We start from the raw sequence: 27,260 nt of genomic DNA, 5'->3' as shown, positions 1-27,260 counted from the left end.
TTGTATTTCTGCTATGTTATAATATTTGTGCTAAACCAGAGTATTTGTGCTGAAACATGGTATTTCTGCCAAATTATAGTATTTCTGTCAAATTATAGTATTTGTGCTGAAACATAGTATTGATTTAAAATTACAATATTCATAGTTCAACACAGTGTCTCTGGTAAATCACAGTATTTCTGCTCTGTTGTACTATTTTTCTAAATCATAGTGTTTCTGTAATGCTTAAGTATTTTTGGCTAAATACATTCTTTCTGTTATCTTATATTATTTCTCCTAAATTCTTGTATTTTTGAGAAGTTATCATGTTTCTGGTAAGTTACAATATTTCTGCTAAGTTCTGGTATGCTATTGTATTTCTGCCAAGTATTATGTTTCCTCTAAGATATTGCAGTTCTGCTAAGTTATTCCATTTTAGCAAAGTTCCTTTGCTTCTGCAAAGTTTTTACAATTTCTGCAACTTTTCAGCCTTTTCAGCTAGTTTTTGCATACAGCTTCAGCTTTAAAGCATCCACACTGCATTTTCGCAGGAAATGCTAATTTTTCTAGTTCTAGTTGCCACTTTTTCTGCTTTCTTTGGCACTTAACTACTTCCACAATTTTTATGCTATTTTCACCGTTCAAATTTTATACTATTCTGCTATTTCTGCTAAACATCGCTATGATTTTTGCTATTTTTTGCTATTATACTTTTTAAAATATTCCACTTTTTTCCTTTAATTTGTCCCATTGAAATGAATGGAAAACTTCCAAAATTCTGCTAAATTTTGCTTGTTTTTGAAACTTAACTACTTCCTCATACTTTCGCCTAGAACAACCATTCAAACTTTAAAATGTTCACAAATTATTGGGCCATTCAGGTATGATTCAGCTTTTTCAAATGTTTTACTGTTTTACTTTTATGCCTCTTAAAGTTTTGAGTTGCAAAATTGTGATTTTTCACAAAATACATGCGTTGTTATGGTTGCTATGCTCTTGGCTTCCAGTGTGCCACTGAAGGTTTTGCAATTTTCACTTCATGTCCGAACAACTTCTTGCTACTTGCTCAATTTTCACTCAACTTCCACAAATTATACATCAAAACGTAGGTATTTTTGCTGGCTTTCAGAAAATGTCACTATCATTGTTGTGGGATTTATAGAATTTTCGCAAATCTCCTCAGACCAACACAATGTCAGAAAACTCTCCATATAAAGTGCATGGAGAGCTTGTTCAAAATCACCGCTGGATTTCTGTAATGAGAGGCATATTCGAATCGTCATATCTCCTTAACGAAGCGACTTTAAGACATGAGGCTTGTCCCCGAATATCTTCAGACACCCCTGACGCTCACAATTCAAGAATTTCTTTCTCACCTATTACCGTTCTGAAATGAGTTGGACTTGTTTGAGGGTAGGAAGTTCGTCCTTCGCTCAGATTTCTTCAGATTTAAAACTCTGGAAATGAACCACTTTTTTCTCTCGTCATAATTTTTTTTTGGATTTCCACAGAGACCTGAAAATTTCCATGACTGTTCACCAAAGCCTGCTGTCTCTTACGGTGAAAGAATGATATCGATACTCCAAATAGATTTCGAGTTACAAAGCGTTGTTTGAGGGCAAGTCAAGGCAGTTTTTGCTTCGCTCTACTCAGTTATGGTGCATTACAAGTCAAATATCTTTAATAATTCATATTTTAATGATAAATTGTAAACACTGGAAGATTCCCCCATCTCTTCTGAACAAAACGGTGTAAGAATGACCGCTCTAGCCCCTACGGTTTGGGAATTATGGTCATTTGTTTGAGGGGAGTCCTCACTATGAGAAATAGGCTGCAATAATCCTGTGCCTCTCTGTGCTGCGTGTGTAAAAAGAGGCACATGTTTTGGCGGGAAAAAGTACACAGGCTCTCTGATTGGTGGATTCAAATTCAGCAGCTCCCAGGCTGACCTAGAAACTTACTTCTCTCTCCCTGTGCATTTTTTTGCTGATTTTTTCATTTAACAAGTATATTTGAGGGACCCTCAGCATGTTCAGCATTTTTTCAGCTGTCCATTTTGCTTTTCCAATTTTTCTGTTTAACTGATTACTATTGTGCTAAATCATACTATTTCTGCTATTTTATAAGATTTGTGCCTAATATAGTATTTCTGCTAAATTACAGTATTTCTGCTTTTTATACTATTTGTGCTAAAACATAGTATTTCTACTAAATGTAGTATTTATGCTTAATCATACTATTTCTGCTTTTTATGGGATTTGTGCCTAATATAGTATTTCTGCTTTTTATAGGATTTTTGCTCAAACATAATATTTCTACTAAATGTAGTGTTTATGCTTAATCATCCTATTTCTGCTTTTTATAGGATTTGTGCTTAATATAGTATTTCTGCTAAATTATAGTATTTCTGCTTTTTATAGTATTTGTGCTAAAACATAGTATTTCTACTAAATGTAGTATTTATGCTTAATCATAGTATTTCTATATATTTCTATATATTTCTGCCAGGTCCCCAGGCAGCCAATCCTCTGTGAGGACTTAGACATTCAAATTTTCAAATCAGGGCCTGCACGGTTTCCCAGCCAATCATATATGTGTCCTGAGGCATTCAAATTTGCATATTGGGGCCTTCATGGCTTCTAAGCCAGCCAATCATATCTGAGGGCTGAGGAATTCAAATCCACAAATCAGGGCCTGCACAGCTTCCCAGCCAGCCAATCATGTATGTGGCCTCAGGCATTCAAATTTGCATATTGGGGAATTCGTGGCTTCTAAGTCAACAAGTCATCCATGTCGTATATCTCTAAAAATTCATATTTTAATGATAAATTGTCAACACTTGAAGATTCCCCCATCTCTTCTGAACAAAACGGTGTAAGAATGACCGCTCTAGCCCCTATGGTTAGGAAATTATGGTCATTTGTTTGAGGGGAATCCTCACTATGTGAAATAAACTGAAAGAAGCAGGTCTATGTCTCTGTGCTGCGTGTGTAAAAAGATGCACCTGTTTTGGCGGGAAAACGTAAACAGCCTCTCTGATTGGTGGATTCAAATTCAGCAGCTCCCAGGCTGACCTAGAAACTTAGTCCTCTCTCCCTGTGTGTGTGTGTGTGTGTGTGTGTGTGTGTGTGTGTGTGTTTGTTTAGTGGGAGAGAGAGGACCCTGCCCTTATTTGGCAGCATGTCATTGTAGGATTTAAATTGAACATAGTTAGACTGGTTGACTGGATTAGAGCCTGTGTTTGTGTGTCCCTCTGTGCATTTGTGTTTCAATAAGTTATTACTATTCTGCTAAATCATAGTATTTCTGGTACTTTTCGGTACTTGTGCTAAATACAGTATTTCTGCTAAATCATACTATTTCTGCTTTTCATAGGATTTATGCCTAATATAGTATTTCTGCTAAATTATAGTATTTCTGCTTTTTATAGGATTTGTGCCTAACATAGTATTTCTGCTAAATTATAGTATTTCTGCTTTTTATAGGATTTGTGCCTAACATAGTATTTCTGCTAAATTATAGTATTTCTGCTTTTTATACTATTTGTTCTAAATTATAGTATTTCTGCTTTTTATAGGATTTGTGCTTAATATAGTATTTCTGCTAAATTATAGTTTTTCTTCTTTTTATAGTATTTGTGCTAAAACATAGTATTTCTACTAAATGTAGTATTTATGCTTAATAATAGTATTTCTATATATTTCTGCCAGGTCCCCAGGCAGCCAATCCTCTGTGAGGACTGAGACATTCAAATTTTCAAATCAGGGCCTGCACAGTTTCCCAGCCAATCAAATAAGTGTCCTGAGGCATTCAAATTTGCATATTGGGGCCTTCGTGGCTTCTAAGCCAGCCAATCATATCTGAGGGCTGAGGAATTCAAATCCACAAATCAGGGCCTGCACGGCTTCCCAGCCAGCCAATCACATATGTGGTCTCAGGCATTCAAATTTGCATATTGGGGAATTCGTGGCTTCTAAGTCAACAAGTCATCCATGTCATATATCTCTAAAAATTCATATTTTAATATTAAATTGTCAACACTTGAAGATTCCCCCATCTCTTCTGAACAAAACGGTGTAAGAATGACCGCTCTAGCCCCTACGGTTAGGAAATTACGGTCATTTGTTTGAGGGGAGTCGTCACTATGAGAAATAGACTGCAAAAATCCTGTGTCTCTCTGTGCTGCTGCGTGTGTAAACAGATGCACCTGTTTTGGTGGGGAAAAGTGCACAGCCTCTCTGATTGGTGGATTCAAATTCACCAGCTCCCAGGCTGACCTAGAAACTTACTTCTCTCTCCGTGTGTGTGTGTGTGTGTGTGTGTGTGTGTGTGTTTGTGTGTGTGTGTGTGTGACAGAGAGAGAGAGAGAGAGAAAGCCTTTTAATGGGATGATCCCATTGTAAGATTCAAATTCAATATATTTAGACTGGTTGACTGAATTGGATCTTGTGTGTGTGTCTCTCTGTGCATGTGTGTTTCCTCATGTGTACATATTTGTAATTGTGTGGCAGTCATAAATTTTTTTGCTGATTTTTGTCATTTAACAAGTATATTTGAGGGAACCTCAGCATGTTCAGCATTTTTTCAGCTGTCCATTTTGCTTTTCCAATTTTTCTGTTTAACTTATTACTATTGTGCTAAATCACACTATTTCTGCTATTTTATAAGATTTGTGCTTAATATACTATTTCTGCTTTTATAGGATTTGTGCTTAATATAGTATTTCTGCTTTTTATAAGATTTGTGCTTAATATAGTATTTCTGCTAAATGTAGTATTTATGCTTAATCATACTATTTCTGCTTTTCATAGGATTTGTGCTTAATATAGTATTTCTGCTAAATTTAGTATTTCTGATTAATTATAGTTTTTCTACTGAATCATAGTACAGTATTTCTGCTTTTTATGGGATTTGTGCTAAAACAAAGTATTTCTACTAAATGTAGTATTTATGCTTAATCATACCATTTCTGCTTTTTATAGGATTTGTGCTTAATATAGTATTTCTGCTAAATTATAGTATTTCTGCCAAATTATAATATTTGTGCTAAAACATAGTCTTAATTTAAAATTACAATATTCATAGTTCATCACAGTGTCTCTGGTAAATCACAATATTTCTGCTCTGTTGTACTATTTTTCTAAATCATAGTGTTTCTGTAATGTTTAAGTATTTTTGGCTAAATATATTCTTTCTGTTATCTTATACTATTTCTCCTAAATTCTTGTATTTTTGAGAAGTTATCATGTTTCTGGTAAGTTACAATATTTCTGCTAAATTCTGCTATGCTATTGTATTTCTGCCAAGTATTATGTTTCCTCTAAGATATTGCAGTTCTGCTAAGTTATTCCATTTTAGCAAACTTCTTTTGCTTCTACAAAGTTTTTACAATTTCTGCAACTTTTCAGCTTTTTCAGCTACTTTTTGCATACAGCTTCAGCTTTAAGCATCCACACTGCATTTTCGCAGGAAATGCAAATTTTTCTAGTTATTTGTGTGGATGCTTTAAGCATCCACACTATTGAGTTCCTGTTTCTCTTTATTCTTTATTATTATTTTTATTATTATTATTCTAGTTGCCACTTTTTCTGCTTTCTTTGGCACTTAACTACTTCCACAATTTTTATGCTATTTTCACCGTTCAAATTTTATACTATTCTGCTATTTCTGCTAAACATCGCTATGATTTTTGCTATTTTTTGCTATTATACTTTTTAAAATATTCCACTTTTTTCCTTTAATTTGTCCCATTGAAATGAATGGAAAACTTCCAAAATTCTGCTAAATTTTGCTTGTTTTTGAAACTTAACTACTTCCTCATACTTTCGCCTAGAACAACCATTCAAATTTTAAAATGTTCACAAATTATTGGGCTATTCAGGTATGATTCAGCTTTTTCAAATCTTTTACTGTTTTACTTTTATGCCTCTTAAAGTTTTGAGTTGCAAAATTATGATTTTTCACAAAATACATGCGTTGTAATGGTTGCTATGCTCTTGGCTTCCAGTGTGCCACTGAAGCTTTTGCAATTTTCACTTCACGTCCGAACAACTTCTTGCTACTTGCTCAATTTTCACTCAACTTCCACAAATTATACATCAAAACGTAGGTATTTTTGCTGGCTTTCAGAAAATGTCACCATCATTGTTGTGGGGTTTATAGAATTTTGGCAAATCTCCTCAGACCAACACAAGGTCTCAAAACTCTCCATATAAAGTCAATGGAGAGCTTGTTCAAAATCATCGCTGGATTTCTGTAATGAGAGGCATATTCGAATCGTCATATCTCCTTAACGAAGCGACTTTAAGACATGAGGCTTGTCCCGGTATATCTTCAGACACTCCTGACGCTCACAATTCAAGAATTTCTTTCTCACCTATTACCGTTCTGAAATGAATTGGACTTGTTTGAGGGTAGGAAATTTGTCCCTCGCTCAGATTTCTTCAGATTTCAAACTGTGGAAATGAACCACTTTTTTCTCTTGTCATAACTTTTTGTTGGATTTCCACAGAGACCTGAAAATTTCCATGATTGTTCACCAAAGCCTGCTGTCTCTTACGGTTAAAGAATGATATCGATACTCAAAATAGATTTAGAGTTAGAAAGCGTTGTTTGAGGGCAAGTCAAGGCAGTTTTTGCTTCGCTCTACTTAGTTATGGTGCATTACAAGTCAAATATCTTTAATAATTCATATTTTAATGATAAATTGTTAACACTGGAAGATTCCCCCATCTCTTCTGAACAAAACGGTGTAAGAATGACCGCTCTAGACCCTACGGTTAGGAAATTATGGTCATTTGTTTGAGGGGAGTCCTCACTATGAGAAATAGGCTGCAATAATCCTGTGCCTCTCTGTGCTGCGTGTGTAAAAAGATGCACCTGTTTTGGCGGGAAAACGTAAACAGCCACTCTGATTGGTGGATTTAAATTCGGCAGCTCTCTCCCTCTGTGTCTGTGTGTGTGTGTGTGTGTGTGTGTGTGTGTGTGTGTGTGTTTAGTGGGAGAGGGAGAACCCTACCCTTATTTGGCAGCATGTCATTGTAGGATTTAAATTGAATATAGTTAGACTGGTTGACTGGATTAGAGCCTGTGTTTGTGTGTCCCTCTCTGCATTTCTGTTTCAATATGCCTCCATATTTGTAATTTTGTAAGTTATTGCTATTCTGCTAAATCATAGTATTTCTGGTACTTTTCGGTACTTGTGGTAAATACAGTATTTCTGCTAAATTATAGTATTTCTGCTTTATTATACTATTTGTGCTAAAAGATAGTGTTTCTACTAAATGTAGTATTTCTGCTTTTTATACTATTTGTGCTAAATTATAATATTTCTGCTTTTTATACTATTTGTGCTAAATTATAATATTTCTGCTTTTTATAGTATTTGTGCTAAAACATAGTATTTCTACTAAATGTAGTATTTATGCTTAATCATAGTATTTCTATATATTTCTGCCAGGTACCCAGGCAGCCAATCCTCTGTGAGGACTGAGACATTCAAATTTGCATATTGGGGCCTTCATGGCTTCTAAGCCAGCCAATCATATCTGAGGGCTGAGGAATTCAAATCCACAAATCAGGGCCTGCACGGCTTCCCAGCCAGCCAATCATATATGTGGTCTGAGGCATTCAAATTTGCATATTGGGGAATTCGTGGCTTCTAAGTCAACAAGTCATTCATGTCATATATCTCTAAAAATTCGCATTTTAATGATAAATTGTCAACACTGGAAGATTCCCCCATCTCTTCTGAACAAAACGGTGTAAGAATGACCGCTCTAGCCCCTACGGTTAGGAAATTATGGTCATTTGTTTGAGGGGAGTCGTCACTATGAGAAATAGACTGCAATAATCCTGTGCCTCTCTGTGCTGCGTGTGCAAATAGATGCACCTGTTTTGGCGGGGAAAAGTGCACAGCCTCTCTGATTGGTGGATTCAAATTCAGCAGCTCCCAGGCTGACCTAGAAACTTACTTCTCTCTCCCTGTGTGTGTGTGTGTGTGTGTGTGTGTGTGTGTGTGTGTGTGTGTGTGTGTGTGTGTGTGACAGAGAGAGAGAGAGAGAGAGAGAGAGAGAGAGAGAGAGTGAGTAAGCCTTTTAATGGGATGATCTCATTCTAAGATTCAAATTCAATATATTTAGACTGGGTGACTGAATTGGATCTTGTGTGTGTGTCTCTCTGTGCATGTGTGTTTCCTTATGTGTACATATTTGTGATTGTGTGGCTGTTATAGATTTTTTTGCTGATTTTTTTTCATTTAACAAGTATATTTGAGGGACCCTCAGCATGTTCAGCATTTTTTCACCTGTCCATTTTGCTTTTCCAATTTTTCTGTTTAAGTTATTACTATTGTGCTAAATCATACTATTTCTGCTATTTTATAAGATTTGTGCCAAATATAGTATTTCTGCCAAATATACACTCAACAAAAATATAAACGCAACACCTTTGTTACTGCTCCCATTCCTCATGGGATGGACGTAGAGACCTAAAATTCATTCCAGATACACAATATAACCATCCCTCCCAAACAGTGGTCACAAATCAGTCCAAATGTGTGGTAGTGGGCACATCTGCTATATTGAGGTAATCCATCCCACCTCACAGGTGTGCCACATCAGGATGCTGATCTGACATCATGAGTAGTGCACAGGTGTACCTCAGACTGCCCACAACAAAAGGCCACCCTTTTCTGCAACTTTTCAGCTTTTTCAGCTAGTTTTAGCAGACAGCTTCAGCTTTAAAGCAATTCAGAATTCATATGATTACAACCAATATGTATTGGAGTAAAAGAAACAAATGTGCAATGAACATGTCAGGAGTCGCTGTTAAAAAGTCTCATGGCAGTGGGGTTAAGGGACCTCCTGAACCTCTTGAGTCCTGCAGTGGAGTGAGATGAGCCTCTGCAGCTCCTACTGTGAGGATGCTTAGGCGATCACCAACACCAGCTCCTTGGTGTTGGTGTTCAGAAGAAGACTGTTCTTATTACTGCAGTCAGTTAAATAAATCTATCATAATAAAGTACATTTTAACATAATGACCTTGTGTTTATTTATGTCTTTTAACCATTATTTCAAATTCAAAGAATCCCATTTGAAACATTTATTAAACTTATAGAATTAAATTAAAAGTTGTTTTTTGTTGCAAAAAAATCTAGTATAATAATATTTAAATTTACATATATTTTCACGTTTTCCATGCCAATTTTGTGTAATTGCGGAGTTTCCCACTTTTCCCACTACTCGTGAATGCCTCCTTTTTTACGTCTCCGCCTGACTCCTGAATCTCCGTCCACTCTCAGCTCAATCCGTGCCGGTAAGTGCTGCTTCTCTGTCTCTCTTATCTGAAATGAAATGTCTATAAGCTGTATGAGGGATTTACCCAGTTGTTGTTAGTGACTTATGAAGCCAGTCGAAGTATAAGTCATGTTAAAGTAACACAATGGCTGCTTTTTTAGTGAAACGTTGTAATTTTACTATTTAAAAGGAGTGTTTGGTATGCTAGCCCTAAGTGCTAACGCCTAGCCTAGCTGCTATAGGCCCAGTGTGAAATTAATATGGTTCATTTGATTGTTTATTACAGTTATTGTGTTGTATTTGGTTCATTCGGTGTGTTAGTGTTTCTGAGTCTGTTAGGGAAGCTGAAGTTAGTTCTCTTCACAAATCAGTCAGTTAAAAACGGCCTCATTCTTTCGGTTGTGAGGTAATGAGCCGTCATTTTAGAACCACTGATTAGCTGCTGAAGCAGCAGGGTCGGCAACTTCAAAGGAGCCATTTTACCGCCATTAGCTGTGTCCCAAAACGTCGGCTGCATCTTTCGGAGGACCCAGCTTTCGCGGTCTACGTGGACCGAGAAGGCTGTGAAACTGGACGGTCTAGCCTTCAGATTTGCGTCACCGCTGTCTCGCTGGAGTTTAATAAACTCGGCCGTCTGCTCCTTGCTATTTAAAATATAACAGGACACTGGCGTAAATTCTCGACCGTTTAACGTTTATTGAGCTGTGTGAAAATCCCGGAGGACCCACCGGATGGATTAATAAAGCTTTATTTAATCTAATAATCTAATAACTTTGATCTCAGCCAAACCGATTTACTCCAGAACAAATAAAACACAGAAAAAGGCAAACAATTACATTTTTAAGTTATCAGAGTGACTTGTATATCATGTTTAACCTGAGTAGCGAAAGAGCGGGGGTCTGAACCCCCCTCCCGGCTTGCCATCGAGCCGGTGGGTGACAGACGTCTCTGAAAACGTCGGCACACTTTTGCAAATATGCGATGTCTTGATAAACCAAGCAGATATTTGTAATTTACACCGCTACTTTCTCGCCTAAAAATATGTTAAAAGTTTATTCGGGGAAATGAAGGACTCATTTGTCGGCCGCATTTGAGACAGCCTTCGTCGACTGGCTGTGACATAATCGGCCTTCAAATGCGGCCTCCGGAGGATGCAGCCGACATTTTGGGACACAGCTTCTGACTGAAAGCCGGGAGAAGAAGAGTCACGTGCCTGTACCGGTGTGTTTTTGTGCTGTGGGTTAATTAACAGAAGGGAGAGAGAGAGTGAGGATGAAACACATAATATAAGAATAATAACATCTCTTAACAAGAAGTTTTTTTTAATTAGTTAATTTTAGTTTTTTAGTTAAATTTTAAGAACTGTTTAACAAACACTTGTTTGTGCAGGTTGTTTTTTTTTTTAATGAAACCTACACCTGCAGCTCTGTTTAACTTCTCACTTTGTGAAAAACTAACGAAATATAAAAAAGTCCACCTTCAAATAAATAAAATGCAGCAGTGCACCATTAATATTATAAATATGATATGTAGATATTTAAAACAACAGCATATTAAATGATACTGTGTGCAGGTGATAATATTTTTAGGAAGCAGAATTTGAATGCAGAAGAACTCAAATGTTGAAGCCTACAAAAATAACATCCAAGCTTTCATTTATGATTGTTCATGCTTTGAAATTGTGATGTCAGAATTTGATAAAGTGTGCAGAGCTAGGTGTAGCAAATCATTGCTTATTAAATCTACTGTGTTATCTAATAGCACCAAACTAATAGAGCTATCACATAACTGAGAAACGTGTGTGGCTTATTACAAATGGATGAAACCACATTTTACCTTAATGAAGACAGTAATCTTTAATAAGGTGTAGAAAAAGAGGAGAGTTGTTTGTTGCTGTGGTAAACAAAGAAGTGTACTGAATCTTTTGTACTACACAGAGTGATGCAGTATTGACTGTGATGCTGATTTGAGTTGTCTCATTCTGTGTTTTTGTGCTTTGTCTTTTGTTACGCAGAGTGAAAGAGATCTTTGGTTTTGCCTTTGCTGGTAAGTAAACAGTGATTGTAACTGAAGCAGTATGAACCTGGCATTGCGTAGCACATTTGGCAACTTACATACTTGACTTGACATTTGGCAACTTGACTTTTTGTGATATGTTTCCATTTACTGATTGGCAAAAACACAAAGTCAGGTTTTATTACATGGTGTAGGAAATATTTGGTATATCCTGCACTTGTGCCAACAAATATTGCTGGCTATTCTTTATATTTCTGTAGTAATGAATGCTTTTATTACACTTGCTATAGCCATGTGAGATGCTGCAGTTCATTTATCTCCTCTTTAGACTACAGTAAGCTAATAAAGCCTTAAATAAATTGAGAATTTTACTAGTTAATTTATGTCACAGTAAATTGGATTGTGTGTGAAGAGGCTCAACAGTCTGAATCATCAAACAGTGATCTGATGAATTGTTTCCTTTCTCTAGACTGCTGATCTGATCGTCTCAGTCTGGTAAGTAAAGGTTTGTCTGAGGGAAATGTTTCTCATTATAAATCAAATCAAATCACTTTTATTGTCACATCACATGTGCAGGCACACTGGCACAGCACATGCGAGTGAAATTCTTGTGTGCGAGCCCCACAAGCAACAGAGATGTGCAAACACAACAACACAAACGAGCAAAATACAAGATACAGGAGATTCAGTTTAGTGCAGTGAGTCAGCACAGCTCTTGGCAATCATCAGATCCTAGAAAAGTCTATGTAAACATTTCCAGACTTACAGATCTCTCTTATCATCATAGTACATTTTTAATTAGGCCCTAATATCGGCCATGCTAAGTTTATTGTAGATTTAGTGGAGTGTGTATTAAACATGCCCCAAATTTGACTGAAAAATGTAGAAACTGCTGTATAGGAGTCATCTGTCTCCAAATTTTTCATTTTGCCAAAAGTCATACTGAGTAAATTATTTTTTACTTTTATGTTAACTGCTCCCCAGACATTATGATATACTGTTGTACCAGGTAAGTACACACAGAAACGGGAATTTGAGACCTTTGGGCATTTAGGATCATGTGAGTTGAGTGCATGTAAGTGTGGTCTGAGACTGTCTGCTCTGACTTCATTGTGTGGGTTTAGCTTGACCATATAATGTTTATAGTAAGTTTCTGTAGCACCGCATCTTGGTTTACAGACTCTGTTTGTTTTTATTGTGTTAATAGAATGCAAAAATGTCCTTAGAAATGTTCCACCACCATATGATAAACATTTTCATTCAGTTGAATCTAATAATGTACTGTACAACTCTTCAGTGTATAATATATGTTCTGTATTTTTCGGACTGTAAGGCACACTAAATTCTAAGGCACATTAAGCCAAACAAAACAGATAAGTCAAACTTTATTCAACTCATTTACAATAACTCTCAAAATACAGAACAATACACTCACTTTTCAGGATTTATGGACTGATGAATGTGGATTGATCAGTTTGAAATCTGCTTCATAAGCATGGCTCTCAACAGGTGCCAGGCCCTTATACACACACACCGTATTATGTTGAAGCACAGTACGAATTACTCTACGAGGGTGCTGACTATGGTAGCCATGCTCCGACAATACATCAAGTGGTGCTGCTTTGTAGCTTACCAAAGTCATACTAAAACATTTGACAGATTTGACAGAGTGCCGTGTAGCACATAGAAGTGGTTTGAAATCAGTAAGCACAACCATACATAAGGTGCACTGTCTATTTTTGAGAAAATTAAAGGCTTTTAAATGTGCCTTATAGTCTGAAAAATACGGTAAAGCCAGGTTTATTGGAAGTGTGTCTAATTCCACTTTCTTTCTGTCTTACAGGTGACCTGCTGCAGAAAACCCTCTCCCTCTATCATTAACAAGCCATTAACAAGCAAATTCAGTCTGTCCTATCACTCTCCCTCTCCCTGCTCCATCTTTTTTGACAAGGGATTCTATCTTCTATCATTTCTCCGCCATGTACTCTATCTAATTTTGACAAGCATAAGCCCTAGTTTGACAAGAAACCAAGTTTGACAACAAACCAAGGTTGACAACAAACCAAGTTTTTGGAAATTGAAGTTACCGCAACTTCGACGATCTGTTTTCAGAAATCTGAGAGATCTCTGCTCTCACTGCTCCTTCTTTCCTGTCGTTAAACTCTCTCATATCCACTCATTTTACTGGAAATTACAAGTAAGAAGTTGAATATACAGTACAGTAGAAGTCACTGTAGAAACTACTTACACAGCCCTACATTTGTCATTTTAATTTTGCATTACACTTTGGAATAAACATTGATTGGCTGTTTGGCTTACAGGTGCAATTGCTTTGATAAATTATATAAAATATACACCTCTTAAAGGTTTATTTGTAATAAGACAATCTGGTTATTTTGTAATATATACATTCAGACTGCTCTATTTACATAAATATTAAATTAGATTGAACTACATTTTTCAAGTCGGTTTCATTGACTATAACATTTGACTACATTAAGTTTATACTAATATTATTTAAGGACAAACCCATTTCTGTTACTCAGTGTAAGTATTGAGTTACAATTGTCATTGAGAAGCTGCCCTGAGGACCCAGACTTCCTGTTTCCTGACTGCTGCAGAACATCCAGCTGAAGAATCCTCATCGCCTGTCATCTGATCACTACACCACCACAGCTCCTTATATTTGCTTTAAATTTTAGATATCTGAAAGATTTACACAAAGTCTACTTCAAAGCTAAGAGTTTTATTATAGCCTGTTGATTGATTGTTGAGATTTATTCTGCATATTACTTCACAGAAGTATAGACCTATTCATTAACCAGTCTGGTTAAAAAAAAGAATAATATACAGTTTTTGAAAAAGCTACAATAAAACCTTTTAAGGATCTTTCAATAACTTTTATATTGAGTTTGTATTTAAGCCAGCCTTTTTACATCAATTAAACAGTTATAAGAACACTTTACCATTTGTATAGTTTTACATTTATCCATTTAATAGAAACTTGAGGAGTTTTTCAGTGTTTACAGGTTGATTTTTGTATACATTTGTGTATAAATACATATAAGGTCCAGTTTGTACTTGCACAAAATGCCAAGGAAAGGTCAAAGGTCACAGGCCCAGAAGCTTAGATGGCAAAAGGAGAAGGAACAGGTAAATGTTTCTCAGACCGGTGAGCAGGTAAAGGTGTCTGTTACAAGTATTCCCAGTCCAGAAGTGCAGCTCAGCGTTCAGACGGCCGCAGTGTCTTATGCAGATGTGGTAAAGAGAGGTGTTAGCTCATCATCTGTGCCAAATGCTAAAGTACAGCAGGTAATCCAGACTGAACCCCAGCTAACTGTGCAAACGCAGCATGATGGAGAAGCTCCAGGACCATCTCATGTACAGGTTACAAACAGTGAAAGTCGCCCACGAGTGAGTAGCATCTGTGCATCCCGAAGCCAGGCCAATGCTAAGTATGGAAAGTACCGGAATCAGCAATGCATGGCGAACAGTTTGGTTTTCCTGTCATTCTTACACGAGGATGAATTCATTACCAGAGCAGATCTTAACCGTGTGTTGGACAAAGGCCATGCCGTGTATTCAGATGCCAGAAAGAGGTTTGTGAACAGCGTGTTTCTAGCCTGCGATGAACTTCCCTCAGTTGTCACCAGCCGCAGACACGAGTATCAAGTCGACATGTCTCAGTTTGCTCATTACGGCACATTTGATGGTACAGATCACTTTCCGAGCCTTGAACAGGGACTACAGCGTTTGGCTTCAGAGTTTCGCTACGCTTTGCTAGTCATGGGAGGAACAGTCATCGCAGTTTGCAGGCTGACTTCAGGTGAATACGCATACTTTGACCCTCACCCACGTAAGTCTACAGGAATGCCATTGTCGCTAAGTGTAAGTGGTGGAACTGCAGTTGTGTTAAAATTCACACGTCTTAACGACATGATTGACAGGATCAAACGTTTGTACCGAATGTGTAGCATCGCACCAACCTGCACTTATGAACTACAGCCTGTTGAGTTCCACAGTGAAAACGCTGCTGACCAAAGAGATGCTGATGAAAACAGACAAACAGCTACAACTGTTCCAGCACCAGCTTTAAATGAACCTGAATTTGAAACCCCAAAGTCCACTGAGCAGACACGGAAAACTGTGGCCGACACTTTAGCTACTGAAGTGATGTCATCCAGAGTGGATTATTCAAATGAGCCAGCTGCTGAGCTGAACAATCGTCCTTCTGATTATTTAGAAATAGAAACCTCTGCATCTTCTGTAAGAGACACTCAGGTAATAAAAGATTCTGTTCCTCAGAATGATTTAAACACTGCCTCCTGTTTAACTATGACAACAGAGGAACTCTCACATAAACTGTTGAAGCATAATAAACAGCAAAGGAGAAAGATTAGGAGACAACTATTGGTCCAAGAAAAACTATCACAGAGAAAGGAAAATGAGAAAAAGAAAGAAAGACAGATGTACACTTTTGATGAAAGCTTTAAGGCAAAGAAAAAAGATTCTAGTAGAAAGTCTCATGATTCTGATCACAGTAAGAAAAAGAGTGTGTACAAAAAGAATCTATATAAACTCAATGCTACATACAGAGAGAAACAGAGAGAACATTTTAGAAAAATCTATAGAGAAAGTGCTAAAATTAGAGAGAGAAAAAGAGAACGTGTCATAAGGATGTATAAAGAAGATTCTTTATTCAGAGAAAAGCAGAAGGAACGAATAACAAGAACATATAGAGAATCTCCCGTGTTCCGAGAAAAGCAGAAGGAACGAATAACAAGAACATATAGAGAATCTCCCGTGTTCCGAGAAAAGCAGAAGGAACGAATAACAAGAACATATAGAGAATCTCCCGTGTTCCGAGAAAAGCAGAAGGAACGAATAACAAGAACATATAGAGAATCTCCCGTGTTCCGAGAACAGCAGAAGGAACATGTAAGAAGAAATTACAGAACTTGTGCTGAATTCAGAGAGAAACATAAAGCTTACATGAGGTCATATGTTTCTAACCTATATAAAGAAAGTGTAGAATTTAGACAGAAAAAAAAATGTTACATCACTAAACGTTATGGAGAAGAGAGACAATTTCAGCAGCAACACAAGGACAATATGAGAGAACGAATGAGAGTAAAATATTGGAACAGTATTTCTTTTAGACAGATGCATAATATCAGATGTGCAATGAAAATAAAAAGAAAATATCGTCAGATGCATCGACCAGCTGAAAGTTTACAGTGTCATCCAGATAACACTTTAATGAATGAGGCCATATCTCGTTTCAGATCCAACATTAAGTCAGCACCATCTTATGTTTGTACTGTTTGTCTAAAAGCTTCTTTTCCTAATCAGGTGAAAATCTGCAAAAGAGAAAATTACTCAAAACACCAGACTGTAGCTCAGCAGTGTCTAACTGGTAAATTTGTTCATGTGTGTGATGAAGCATGTAATGATCACTGCAGCTTTCCTGTTGAGAGAAAAAAAGAATATATCTGTCACACGTGTCACAGTTCCCTCAAAAGTGGACGCATGCCAAGACTTGCTGCTGTTAACAGTTTAGAACTGCAGGATATTCCAGCTGAACTGTGCGATCTCAACATTCTGGAGAGACATCTGATTGCCAAATGCATACCTTTTGCTAAGATTATTCCACTTCCAAAGGGCAGACAGAGACTCATACGTGGTAATGTGGTGTGTGTACCATCTGAAGTCCAACAAACAGTTGACTGTTTGCCTCGGTTAAGAAACCATTCCCAGATCATGAGGATAAAGCTGAAAAGACGACTGTGCTACAAAGGCCATCAGCTGTTCCAGACTGTTACTTGGTCTAAACTAATTCAAGCCTTGCATAAACTGAAACATATTCATCCGCAGTACACAGATATTATTATCAGAGATGATGCATTGCTTTGTGATCCAACGTTACCTGATGATGACAGCAGTGATGAAGCCAGCATGGGAAGCGATGATTATGATGAAGCAGATTTAATGGAAATTGACAACTATGAAAAAGATGCCCTTTTGTGCGAAAGTGAGTCTGAAAGTGAACAAGCTATTAATATGCAACCCTGTGATGAACAACCAGAGGAACAAAATCCTGATGAACCAGAAAGTGATTTGAACAATGGAGGTTTTGCTCTAGAAAGCTGTCTGCAGCCTGTTGACATTTCAGAAGAGATTCTTTGTTTCACTGATAACACATATTGTGTGGCTCCTGCAGAAAGAAACAATCCTGTTAGCTTCTTCAGAACTCCTTATTTGGAAGCCATGGCATTTCCTGTGCAGTTTCCTACTGGTCAGAATACACTGGATGAAAAGAGACTTCTTAAACTCACACCGAGTGCTTACTTCAAGTCAAGGCTTTTTAACATTGATGCAAGATTTGCTAAAGACACAAATTACCTGTTTTTCTCACAGTTTGTCACTGAAATACATTTGGCTAATTCCAGCATGACAATACAGCTAAGGAAAGGTAAAACTATGACCAAAGATGGACGCAAAATCACATCAGGAATGTTACAAAGTAAGACAGAAGTAGAGAAGCTGGTAAGAAATAAAGATGCAATCAGATTTATGCAGCCACTAAGAGGAACTCCAGCTTACTGGCAGAAAACTACCAAAGATTTATTCAGTATGATTCGTCAAATAGGAACACCTCAGTTCTTTGTCACTTTCTCTGCTGCTGAGATGAGATGGCCTGAAGTGATTCAAGCAATAAAGAGACAGCAAGGTGAAGAGGTTGATTTTGAAGCCCTGGACTGGTCAGAAAAGTGTGAAATTCTAAGATCAAATCCAGTAACCACCATGCGGATGTTTGATAAGCGTGTTGAGGCTTTGTTCAGAGATTTGCTTTTTTCTCCTGCACAGCCCCTTGGTGAGATCATTGATTACTTTTACAGAGTTGAGTTCCAGCACAGAGGTAGTCCGCATATACACATGTTGCTGTGGATTCGAGAAAAGGTAGAAGTAGATGTGGATGATGACCAAACTGTCTGTGACTTTGTGGACAGATACATCTCAGCTCAACTCCCTGATCCAGACAAACAACCTGAACTGCACAAAAAAGTCACTGAACTACAAAAGCACAGCAAGAACCACACAAAGACATGCTTTAAGAGTGTGAACTCTGGTTGTAGATTTGGGTTTCCAAAACCACCATCCACAAGAACAATGATTGTGAGACAGGATGAGGATTCAGACACTGAAGCTGCAAAAGCCAAACTCAGACCTTTGTTGAACCTGCTGAAGGAACCTGAAGCTGCTTCCCTCACCATAGAGCAGATTCTGTCACGATGCAACTTGACAATGAATGAGTATGAACAATGCCTCCAGAACATAAACAAGAAAACAGCTCTGATTCTGAAACGTGACCCAAAGGACTGTTGGATCAACAATTACAACCCAGATCTGCTTGAAGCCTGGAACTCTAATTTAGATGTCTCATTCATTTTGAATGCCTATTCATGTGTAGAATACCTCTGTAAATATATAACAAAGAAAGAATCTGGCCTCTCTGAATACCTGAAGACAGTTATCGATAACTCTGATAAGAACACCGTCAATGAATGTGATGAAATGAGAGCTGTGATGCAGGCTTACTCAAAAAAGAGAGAGATCAGCGCACAGGAGTGTGTGACTCGAGTCTGTGGCCTAAAAATGAAAAAATGTTCCCGCAGTGTTGTATTTGTACCAACAGATGATAACCCAGTAAAAATGAGTCGGCCCATGAGCTTCCTGGAAAGCACAACACATGACAGCTGTAATATTTGGATGACAAGTTTGAGTGATAAATACAAATGCAGACCTGAGACCCCAGAATATGAGGAAATGTCACTGGCTGATTTTGCTGCCCTGTGCCGGTTGGTGAGTGGTCCAAATGAAGGAAAAGATGTGCTTCCTCTTCTAAACCAGCTTGGATTTGTACAAAGGCGAAAGAATGATAAACCAGCTATAATCAGGTATTACCACTGTTCACAGGAAAAAGATCCTGAGCAATATTATGGTCGACTGTTGAGACTTTACCTTCCACACAGATCAGAGCAGGAACTGAAACCACAATGTTTCCAAACCTATCAGTCCTTCTACAACTCGGGTTTTGTGCGACTTCCATGTTCAGACCACAGTGAGTCTGTGAAACGGATTGTGAAAAGAAATAAAGACAAGTATGAGAAGAACTCTGAGGATATTGAGAGTGCACTGGAAGAGTTTGAACAAAATAGGGATGTTGTGATCGATGAATGGTGTAATCTTGCTCCTGAATCTGAAGTTGTGAGGCTGCAATGTGATGAGAATCTTCCTGAGAGACATTCTGATGATGAGAACGAACAGGAGAATGTCCCTGACTACAGTCGTCAGTCTGATGCTGTAACAAAGATCAGAGCCATCAGAGAACAACCTGCAGTAGATCCAGCCGTGGTACGTGTAATGTATCAGAATCTGAACCAGAAGCAGGCCTGCGTGTTCTATGCCATAAGAGACTGGTGTATTCAGCGAGTTTGTGGTTTGAACCCAGATCCATTTTTCTTCTATATCAACGGTGGTGCAGGAACTGGAAAGTCACATCTGATTAAATGTATTCACTCTGAAGCATCAAAGATCCTGAGCAGACTGCCTGCTAATGCAGAAGAAGCTGACATATCAAATCCAACTGTTTTACTTACTTCATTTACCGGGACAGCAGCTTTTTCTATCAATGGCTCTACATTACATTCTCTACTGAAACTACCCAGGAGTCTGAAACCACCCATTCAAGGACTTGGTAACCAACTGGATGAAGTCAGATCTGAGCTGATGAATGCAGAAATTATTGTTATTGATGAGATTTCAATGGTTTCAAAACCCCTTTTTGCCTATGTGGATGCAAGACTGAAACAAATCAAAGGCACTCAGAGACCTTTTGGTGGAATGTCAGTTTTAGCTGTTGGAGATTTTTACCAGCTGCCACCAGTGCGACAGTCTAAACCTCTCTGCGTTTACGATCCAGAACAGATTGACCTATGGCAGGAACATTTTCAGATGATCACTCTAACCGAGATCATGCGTCAGAAAGATGATGTGGCCTTTGCAGAGATGCTGAACAGGATTAGAGTGAAAGAAAAGACGGATGAGCTTTCTCAGTGCGACAGAGATTTGTTGTCACAGGCTGTGACTGCACCAGAAGAATGTCCAACTGAGGTCTTACACATTTATGCCACCAACAAGAATGTGGAATCCCATAACACAGATACCCTGAAGAAGCTTCATTCAAACATCATAATCATCACTGCAGACGATTTCCAGAAGGATAAACGTACAGGCAGAATGGAACGAAGAGACAAACCATTTACAGGTGGGAGAAATGATTTACCTGACACTCTGAATGTTGCTGAAGGAGCTCGAGTCATGCTGACCAGAAACTTGGACACACTAAACGGTTTAGTCAACGGTGCTTTTGGTATACTGGTAAAGGTGGTGAGATCTGAAAATGATGGACACATAATCAAACTGGGGCTCAGAATGGACAACCGGCAGCCTATGAGACACAACCGCAGTGCTAATGCAGCATCTGATGATCTGGTTTACATTGAGAGAGCAGAGGAGAGTCTGAAGTTTAAAGGAGCGGTACGCAGACAGTTTCCTGTAAAGCTAGCATTTGCCTGCACAATTCACAAAACTCAGGGTCTTACAACACAGACAGCTGTAGTTTCAATGAAGAACATTTTTGAACCAGGTATGGCTTATGTTGCTCTCAGCAGGGTGACGTCTCTCAGTGGACTCTATTTGCAGGACTTGGATGAGAAAAAGATTTACTCCAATCCCGAGGTAACTGCAGCACTCCAAACCATGAGACAAGCCAGCGTTGAGGAAATGATGCCTCTTCTTCAGGTCAGAGAAACAGCCAGCAGACTTGACACTCTTACACTGATCCATCACAATACGGAGGGTTTGCCATCTCACATCAGTGACATCAAGAGTCATCATGAAATGTGTTTAGCAGATGTTTTGTGTCTCACAGAGTCTCACCTCCAAGGCTCCTTTGTTGCAGACAGTCTTCATTTGGACGGCTACACCATGTTCAAACGCAACAGACATGTGTCCTACACAAACTTTCCTCACATGGCCAGCCGAAGTGGTGGGGGAGTTGTTGTGTATTTGAGGAATCATTTTCAGGTTCAGGTAAAACAGTATCTGCATAATGTCACTGATCTTGAGTTTTTAGTGTTGAAGGTTCAGGCTCCATTCCCTGCACTCATTGCTGTTGTGTACAGACCCCCTGACTACAGTTTGACACCATTCATGCAAAACCTGGTAAGTCTTTTAGATTCCCTTGAAATAATGGACTGTCACCCAATCATTGTGTGTGGAGATTTTAATGAGAACCAGTTGCAGAGTGGAAGAAAACAGATTCTGGAGCAGTTTCAGTCGAGAGGGTATTCACAGCTGATCACTTCTGCCACTACAGACAAGAACACCCTGCTTGACCTCATTTTTATTTCTCAGCCAGATCAATGTCTCCATTCCGGTGTTCTGAGATCATACTACAGTTACCACAACCCTGTGTTTTGTGTCCTGTCCTCGAGCCAATCATGAAGTCGTCTGGTGAGTTTTGAAACAATTACAGATCATGTTTGTTACAGAGTTTACTGATTGTAGAGTATGAAAAAGATTTTTCATTGGAAAAAATTGTCTTCCCTACTCTGTCTGTAAGAAGACCCTTTCTTATTGCAATGTTATTAATCATGTCACCAAATCATGGCTGTACTTCATGCAGAGCCGGGAGATCTGCTTTCTGTTATCATGCACCTCAGATCTGAAATATACTGCATTAAACGGACATAATTTATTTTTTATTCTCATGTTTTAAATGACTAAATCTACTTATACATTTTTTCATGGATGTTAATTGTCATCTCCTTTTTTGATACTTTTTTTACTCTGACGTATGTATCTCAACAAACGAGATCTTCCCCTCCAAGATGCTTTCAAATATGAAATAGTAAATAAATAAATCACAGATAAATGCAGGTATTTATTATGGGTCACATGAATAAATACAGACAATTATATTTTCTTGATTATAGTAAATTTTGTAGAATCAAATGTTTTTTGGATGAATGAGGTTTTGCTTATCATGTTTTACAGGTAAAAAATGTTAAAAGTTTTAAACTATCTTTAGGCTACCAGAGATGTCTATAATTATACATTATGTAGAGAAAAACATTTTCACAGCTTACAGAATTTGTATAAAAACTGATTTAGAAGTACATGGAAAGTTTCTGCATCAATTTTCTGACTTGGCCTTTATCCGGGTGGGTTTGGGTTTGGGTGGATAAAGGCCAAGTCAGAATTCTCTGAACAGCTGGAAAAAGCTGCTAATAAACAAAGACATCAGAAAGCGGGGGCTTTAGGTGTAGCCCCCGCTTTCTGACGCACTAATTAGATTTAGTAACTGACACCCCATACCAGCATTATATAGACACTTGGGGGCTGAGATGGGTGGGTGGGGAGGTGGTGTTAAAAGCACTTTATGTTTTGTAGATGTATTTTTTTCAGACAGGGCACACACAGTCCTGTTTCCTTTGTGGGAAAACCTTCAAACTTCACCATCCTCAGCTGAAACAACAACATCTTAACACCATCTTCATGAACTGCTGAGCCAAACCTGATCCATCAGTGCTGGACTGCACAGATAACTACATGCCACACAGAGACTGCTGTTTTATGAACTGCCATACCAGTATGTCTTCAATGGAGAAGATGACACACCCATCACCTGACCTCCTGCCTGATCTGGAGACCATCATGATGCTGCCACACTACACACCTCTGAGACCATGAATGATGACTCCTACTGAGGAAACTGTATTTCCTGTCAGAGATGCTCAGTGATCCTCAGAGCAGAGAGCGGTATGATTCTTTATCTTTGATAAAAAATGTCAGTGTTTTTAATTCAATTAATTAATTAAAATCCTGTTTAGTGCATAAATAATTCCACACTCAAATGATTATACTTGTTGACACTTTTTGAGTTTTAATTCACATTATGGATTACAAATCTATGCTTTTTCTACTCTGTCTCTCTGTGCAGGTATTGCTGTCTTCTGAGTTCTTCAGTGTCCCAACTGAGACATTCAAACCTCATTGCAGAGCTCATGTCTTTCCTCACCATCATGTGAGTGTGAGATTGCTCTGGATTCTGGTTATGTGGCCTGCAGCACCTATAAGGTATTTCAACATTGTTCATTGCATAACTTATTTGTAGTTTTTAGGCCTTAACACAAATAAAATGTTCCTTTTTCTGTATTTTTTAGAACAAGCTCGTCCAGTGTGCCTGCATTCCAGCTTCTTAGACTCTACTCAAGTGGACAGAGTATCAGTGTTTGGCCACTCTTACAGACACCGACTTCTGTCAACTCACTGCTACTGATCAGGCACCTGACTCCAGGAAGACAGAGGGCTGCAAGCCTGTCATCGTTTCCAGTGTGGCTTTGTATTCTTGGGGTAGCATCAGATTTTTCCCACAAATATTCAAAGGTAACACTTATTTTAAGCGTAGTTATTAAGTCAAAAGTCTTCCCTTGTGTTAATTTTATTTTTTTTATTTGTTTTTGTTTTCTTTTAGATTTATGTGCACTGATCGGATGTGGTGGAGCTTTGTTAACTGTGTGGAAAACATCTGTTTGTGATGATATTTACAATGAGGCTTTAAGGTGACAGTTTCCATGTAATTTCAATCCTTTTACTAAGCAAAAACATGTTTGCAATTAACATATTTTTTTTAAGTTTTGTCTTCTGGATTTCTGGTTAACATTCCTCTGTGACAGCAAATACTAAACTGGTCCAAGTACCCAGCATATCATTGGTCAAAGGCAAAAAGGACCACATGTCACACTAGCAATGAATTATTGACTGTGTTTGTGTCATCAGATTTAACTAACAATATCAGACATATGAAACTGAACTCTGGATTAATGTGCAGATTTTTTTTGTGTTTTTTTTTATTGTTGAATAATTATTTTGTAGAACAAACCCAATCTATTTACCCAAACAATGTAACTTGTTTGGGTAAATAGTGGATTAATATATCTAAGTCTATAAGTATAGCAAGCTGAATTCATACAGACACACAGCTCTAAATCCTGGATTGTAGGATGTACAAAAATGATCATGTGATTATTATGGACATTTAAATAACTATATCTATTGAACCATTACATGTATTCTTTTTAGAAATTACACAATCTCAAAATGTGAAAAAAGAAAGTGTTTAAGAGAATAAATAATGTGTGTTTGTATGAATCCTGCCTTAGTATGGGGTGTCAGTAACTACATTAGTATAGAGTAGGTCTAACAGTGGTTTTCCACATCTGCTCTAATACAGCAGTCCCCAACCTTTTTTGCGCCACGGACCGGTTTATGCCCGACAATATTTTCATGGACCGGCCTTTAAGGTGTCGCGGATAAATATAACAAAATAAAACTAGTACCGGTACTGAAAAAAAGAAAATTTATTCATAACACACGTGAAAAGACCCAGGAAAACCGAGTAAACGATAAAAACGATAACAAAATAACGCTGAAAACCGATAAAAACCCTGAAAACTATACATTTCACACCTGAGCCTCATCTCTCGCGGCCCGGTACCAAACGACTCACGGACCGGTACCGGTCCGAGGCCCGGGGGTTGGGGACCGCTGCTGTAATATATATAGATAATGGGTCAGACATATAAAGTCATTTTGAAAAGTTCATAAAGGTCATTTATATGTGTTCCTCTTTATCATTTTATATCAGGTCAAACAGCTGACTTGAGTTTTGATCAGAGTAGAACCATAACATTCATGCTAATGGTTCTACTGTTTACAGTTACTTTATGATGGATTTCACCCTGGTCACAGCACTATGTGAAAAGCTGTTAGAGGTAAAGTTAAGCCAATTAATACCTCATCATAAGTCACTCTCTAACGCAAAGCAGTGATTATTTTTCACTGTAATTTATTCCACAACGATGTTCTTTATTTGATCCTTGTTTCTTTAAATATGCAAATCGATTGTTCAGCTGTGTGACTCTCCACACCTCAAATATATCACAATGTGGACTTCATTTTGACAGTATTTTGTAGATTGGTACCATATTTATCATCAAATCAGGAAACTGTAAACTAATTGAAAAAATTAAGCTTGTGAAAATTTTAATGTGGCATAGGAACATGTTGTTTATCCTTGCCAAATGGTATTTACACAAAACTCCAGCAAATCAGAGGATATATTTTTGTCTCTCACTTGCTATATATGTGTATATTTTTGCAGTTAATAGCCTATCATGTGTCTGCGCATCTTAGGGCCATAAACATAAACATGGCAAACAAGGATATGTTCACAATTCCAACAGATGCTTCAATTGTTTGTATAGATTTTAGATCAATTTGATTTGCATTTTCTATTAATATTTTTCTGTTTGTCCCAAATGGTATTTTTATTTCTTTATGCCATTATTGTAATCATTGGAAACAACTGAGTAAATATTTTGTATCATATGTTTCTAAAAATATTTGAATGTTCTACTTTTCTACTACTGGTTTTCTACTTTCTAAACTTTCTGTCACTTTTTGGCATTTCAATAACATTATTTTTGGGTGTTTTAATCTCTGACCGCAGCATCTTGTGCATTTATTACCTAAATGTTGTTTGTGTGGGTCTTGCCTTTGTTATGTTTTTTTGCCATTTTTAGATTTCACCAGCTGTGCAAACTCGCAATTTTACCTTGGTTTTGTTCCACATTAGTTTATCTGCCGGCACGTTTTCTTCCTTTTCTAATGTTTTTGGTAATTTTTCACAGTTAAACAAGTAACTTTGAGGTTACTTCAGCATTTTCAGCTGTTATCTGTTGACAGTTTTGCCTAATTATTACATTTCTGCAAATTTCTAGCAGTTCTGATAAGTTGTAATATTTCTGCCAAGTTTTTAATTTTCTACTAAATTATATTATTTCTGCTAGGTTACACTACTTTTGTTTGTTATGTTATGTTAAGTTATGTTATTCTAAATTATTGCATTTCTGCTAAGTTATTACATTTTTCTTAACTTGATATTGTTCTGCAAAGTTATTAAAATTTCAGCAACTTTTTAAACACTGACTTTGATTTCTTCAGCTTCTTCAGCTATTTTCAACTATTTTCAGCAGACAGCTTCAGCTTTACAGTTTCCTCTAAGTGATTGCAGTTCTGCTAAGTTATTACATTTTAGCAAAGTTCTTTTGCTTCTGCAAAGTTTTTACAATTTCTGCAACTTTTCAGCTTTTTCAGCTACTTTTTGCATACAGCTTCAGCTTTAAGCATCCACACTGCATTTTCGCAGGAAATGCAAATTTTTCTAGTTGTGTGGATGCTTTAAGCATCCACACTATTGAGTTCCTGTTTCTCTTTATTCTTTATCTTTATTATTATTATTCCGGGTGTTTCCGTACACTTTTCGCCGTGGATCTACTTCCACAATTTTTGTGCTATTTTCACCGTTCAAACTTTAAACTATTCTCCTATTTTTGCTCTTTCCTGCTATGACTTTTGGTATTTTATACTATTATACTTTTTAAAATATTCCACTTTTTTCCTTTAATTTGTCCCATTGAAATGAATGGGAAACTTCTGCAATTCTGCTAAAATTTGCTCGTTTTTGAAACTTAACTACTTCCTCATACTTTTGCCTAGAACAACCATTCAAACTTTAAAATGTTCACAAATTATTGGGCTATTCATGTGTGATTCAGCTTTTTCAAATCTTTTACTGTTTTACTTTTATGCCTCTTAAAGTTTTGAGTTGCAAAATTGTGATTTTTCACAAAATACATGCGTTGTTATGGTTGCTATGCTCTTGGCTTCCAGTGTGCCACTGAAGGTTTTGCAGTCTTCTCTTCATGTCCGAACAACTGTTTGCTACTTGCTCAATTTTCACTCAACTTCCACAAATTATACATCAAAACGTAGGTATTT

At 37.4% G+C, this 27,260-nt stretch overlaps 3 protein-coding genes across 13 annotated transcripts in view; 2 read left to right on the top strand and 1 right to left on the bottom strand.

Moving 5' to 3' along the window:
- The window catches only part of ildr2 (immunoglobulin-like domain containing receptor 2), a 114,216-nt gene that overhangs the window by 15,664 nt on the left and 71,292 nt on the right, over positions 1-27,260 (bottom strand). The window lies entirely within an intron of this gene.
- LOC309690411 (uncharacterized protein) lies at positions 9,305-17,530 on the top strand (the record flags this gene model as incomplete). Its single annotated transcript, XM_082507446.1, has 6 exons — positions 9,305-9,681; positions 11,290-11,321; positions 11,761-11,786; positions 13,135-16,229; positions 17,166-17,314; positions 17,512-17,530. The coding sequence occupies exons 4-6, from the start codon at positions 14,382-14,384 to the stop codon at positions 17,528-17,530; spliced, it is 2,016 nt and encodes a 671-aa protein (XP_082363572.1). The 5' UTR covers positions 9,305-9,681; positions 11,290-11,321; positions 11,761-11,786; positions 13,135-14,381.
- LOC309690291 (uncharacterized protein) lies at positions 17,519-25,436 on the top strand. 7 transcript variants are annotated; one of them, XR_014271690.1, is made up of 6 exons: positions 17,519-21,155; positions 21,286-21,578; positions 21,771-21,869; positions 22,824-23,177; positions 23,359-23,495; positions 23,582-25,436. XR_014271690.1 is itself a non-coding variant. In XM_082507276.1 (2 exons), the coding sequence occupies exons 1-2, from the start codon at positions 17,559-17,561 to the stop codon at positions 21,424-21,426; spliced, it is 3,738 nt and encodes a 1,245-aa protein (XP_082363402.1). In that variant the 5' UTR covers positions 17,519-17,558; the 3' UTR covers positions 21,427-21,950. The 7 variants fall into 7 exon arrangements, 1 of the variants encoding a protein (XP_082363402.1); XR_014271693.1 differs by having other exon boundaries at positions 21,286-21,869; positions 23,582-23,804; positions 23,893-25,433; XR_014271691.1 differs by having other exon boundaries at positions 21,286-21,869; positions 22,884-23,177; positions 23,582-25,434.

The sequence above is a fragment of the Aulonocara stuartgranti genome (genome assembly GCF_965226115.1).
Source record: "Aulonocara stuartgranti genome assembly, chromosome: 16".
NCBI classification, from domain to species: Eukaryota; Metazoa; Chordata; class Actinopteri; order Cichliformes; family Cichlidae; genus Aulonocara; species Aulonocara stuartgranti.
This window is presented reverse-complemented; position numbering and strand designations above follow the sequence as displayed.

Bases quoted from the DNA above. Each gene is read 5' to 3' on its own strand.
- LOC309690291 (XM_082507276.1), top strand. From the start codon at position 17,559: ATGGCATTTCCTGTGCAGTTTCCTACTGGTCAGAATACACTGGATGAA. The intron at 21,156-21,285 runs GTCAGAGAAACA...TGTGTCTCACAG, and splicing joins AAATGATGCCTCTTCTTCAG to AGTCTCACCTCCAAGGCTCC.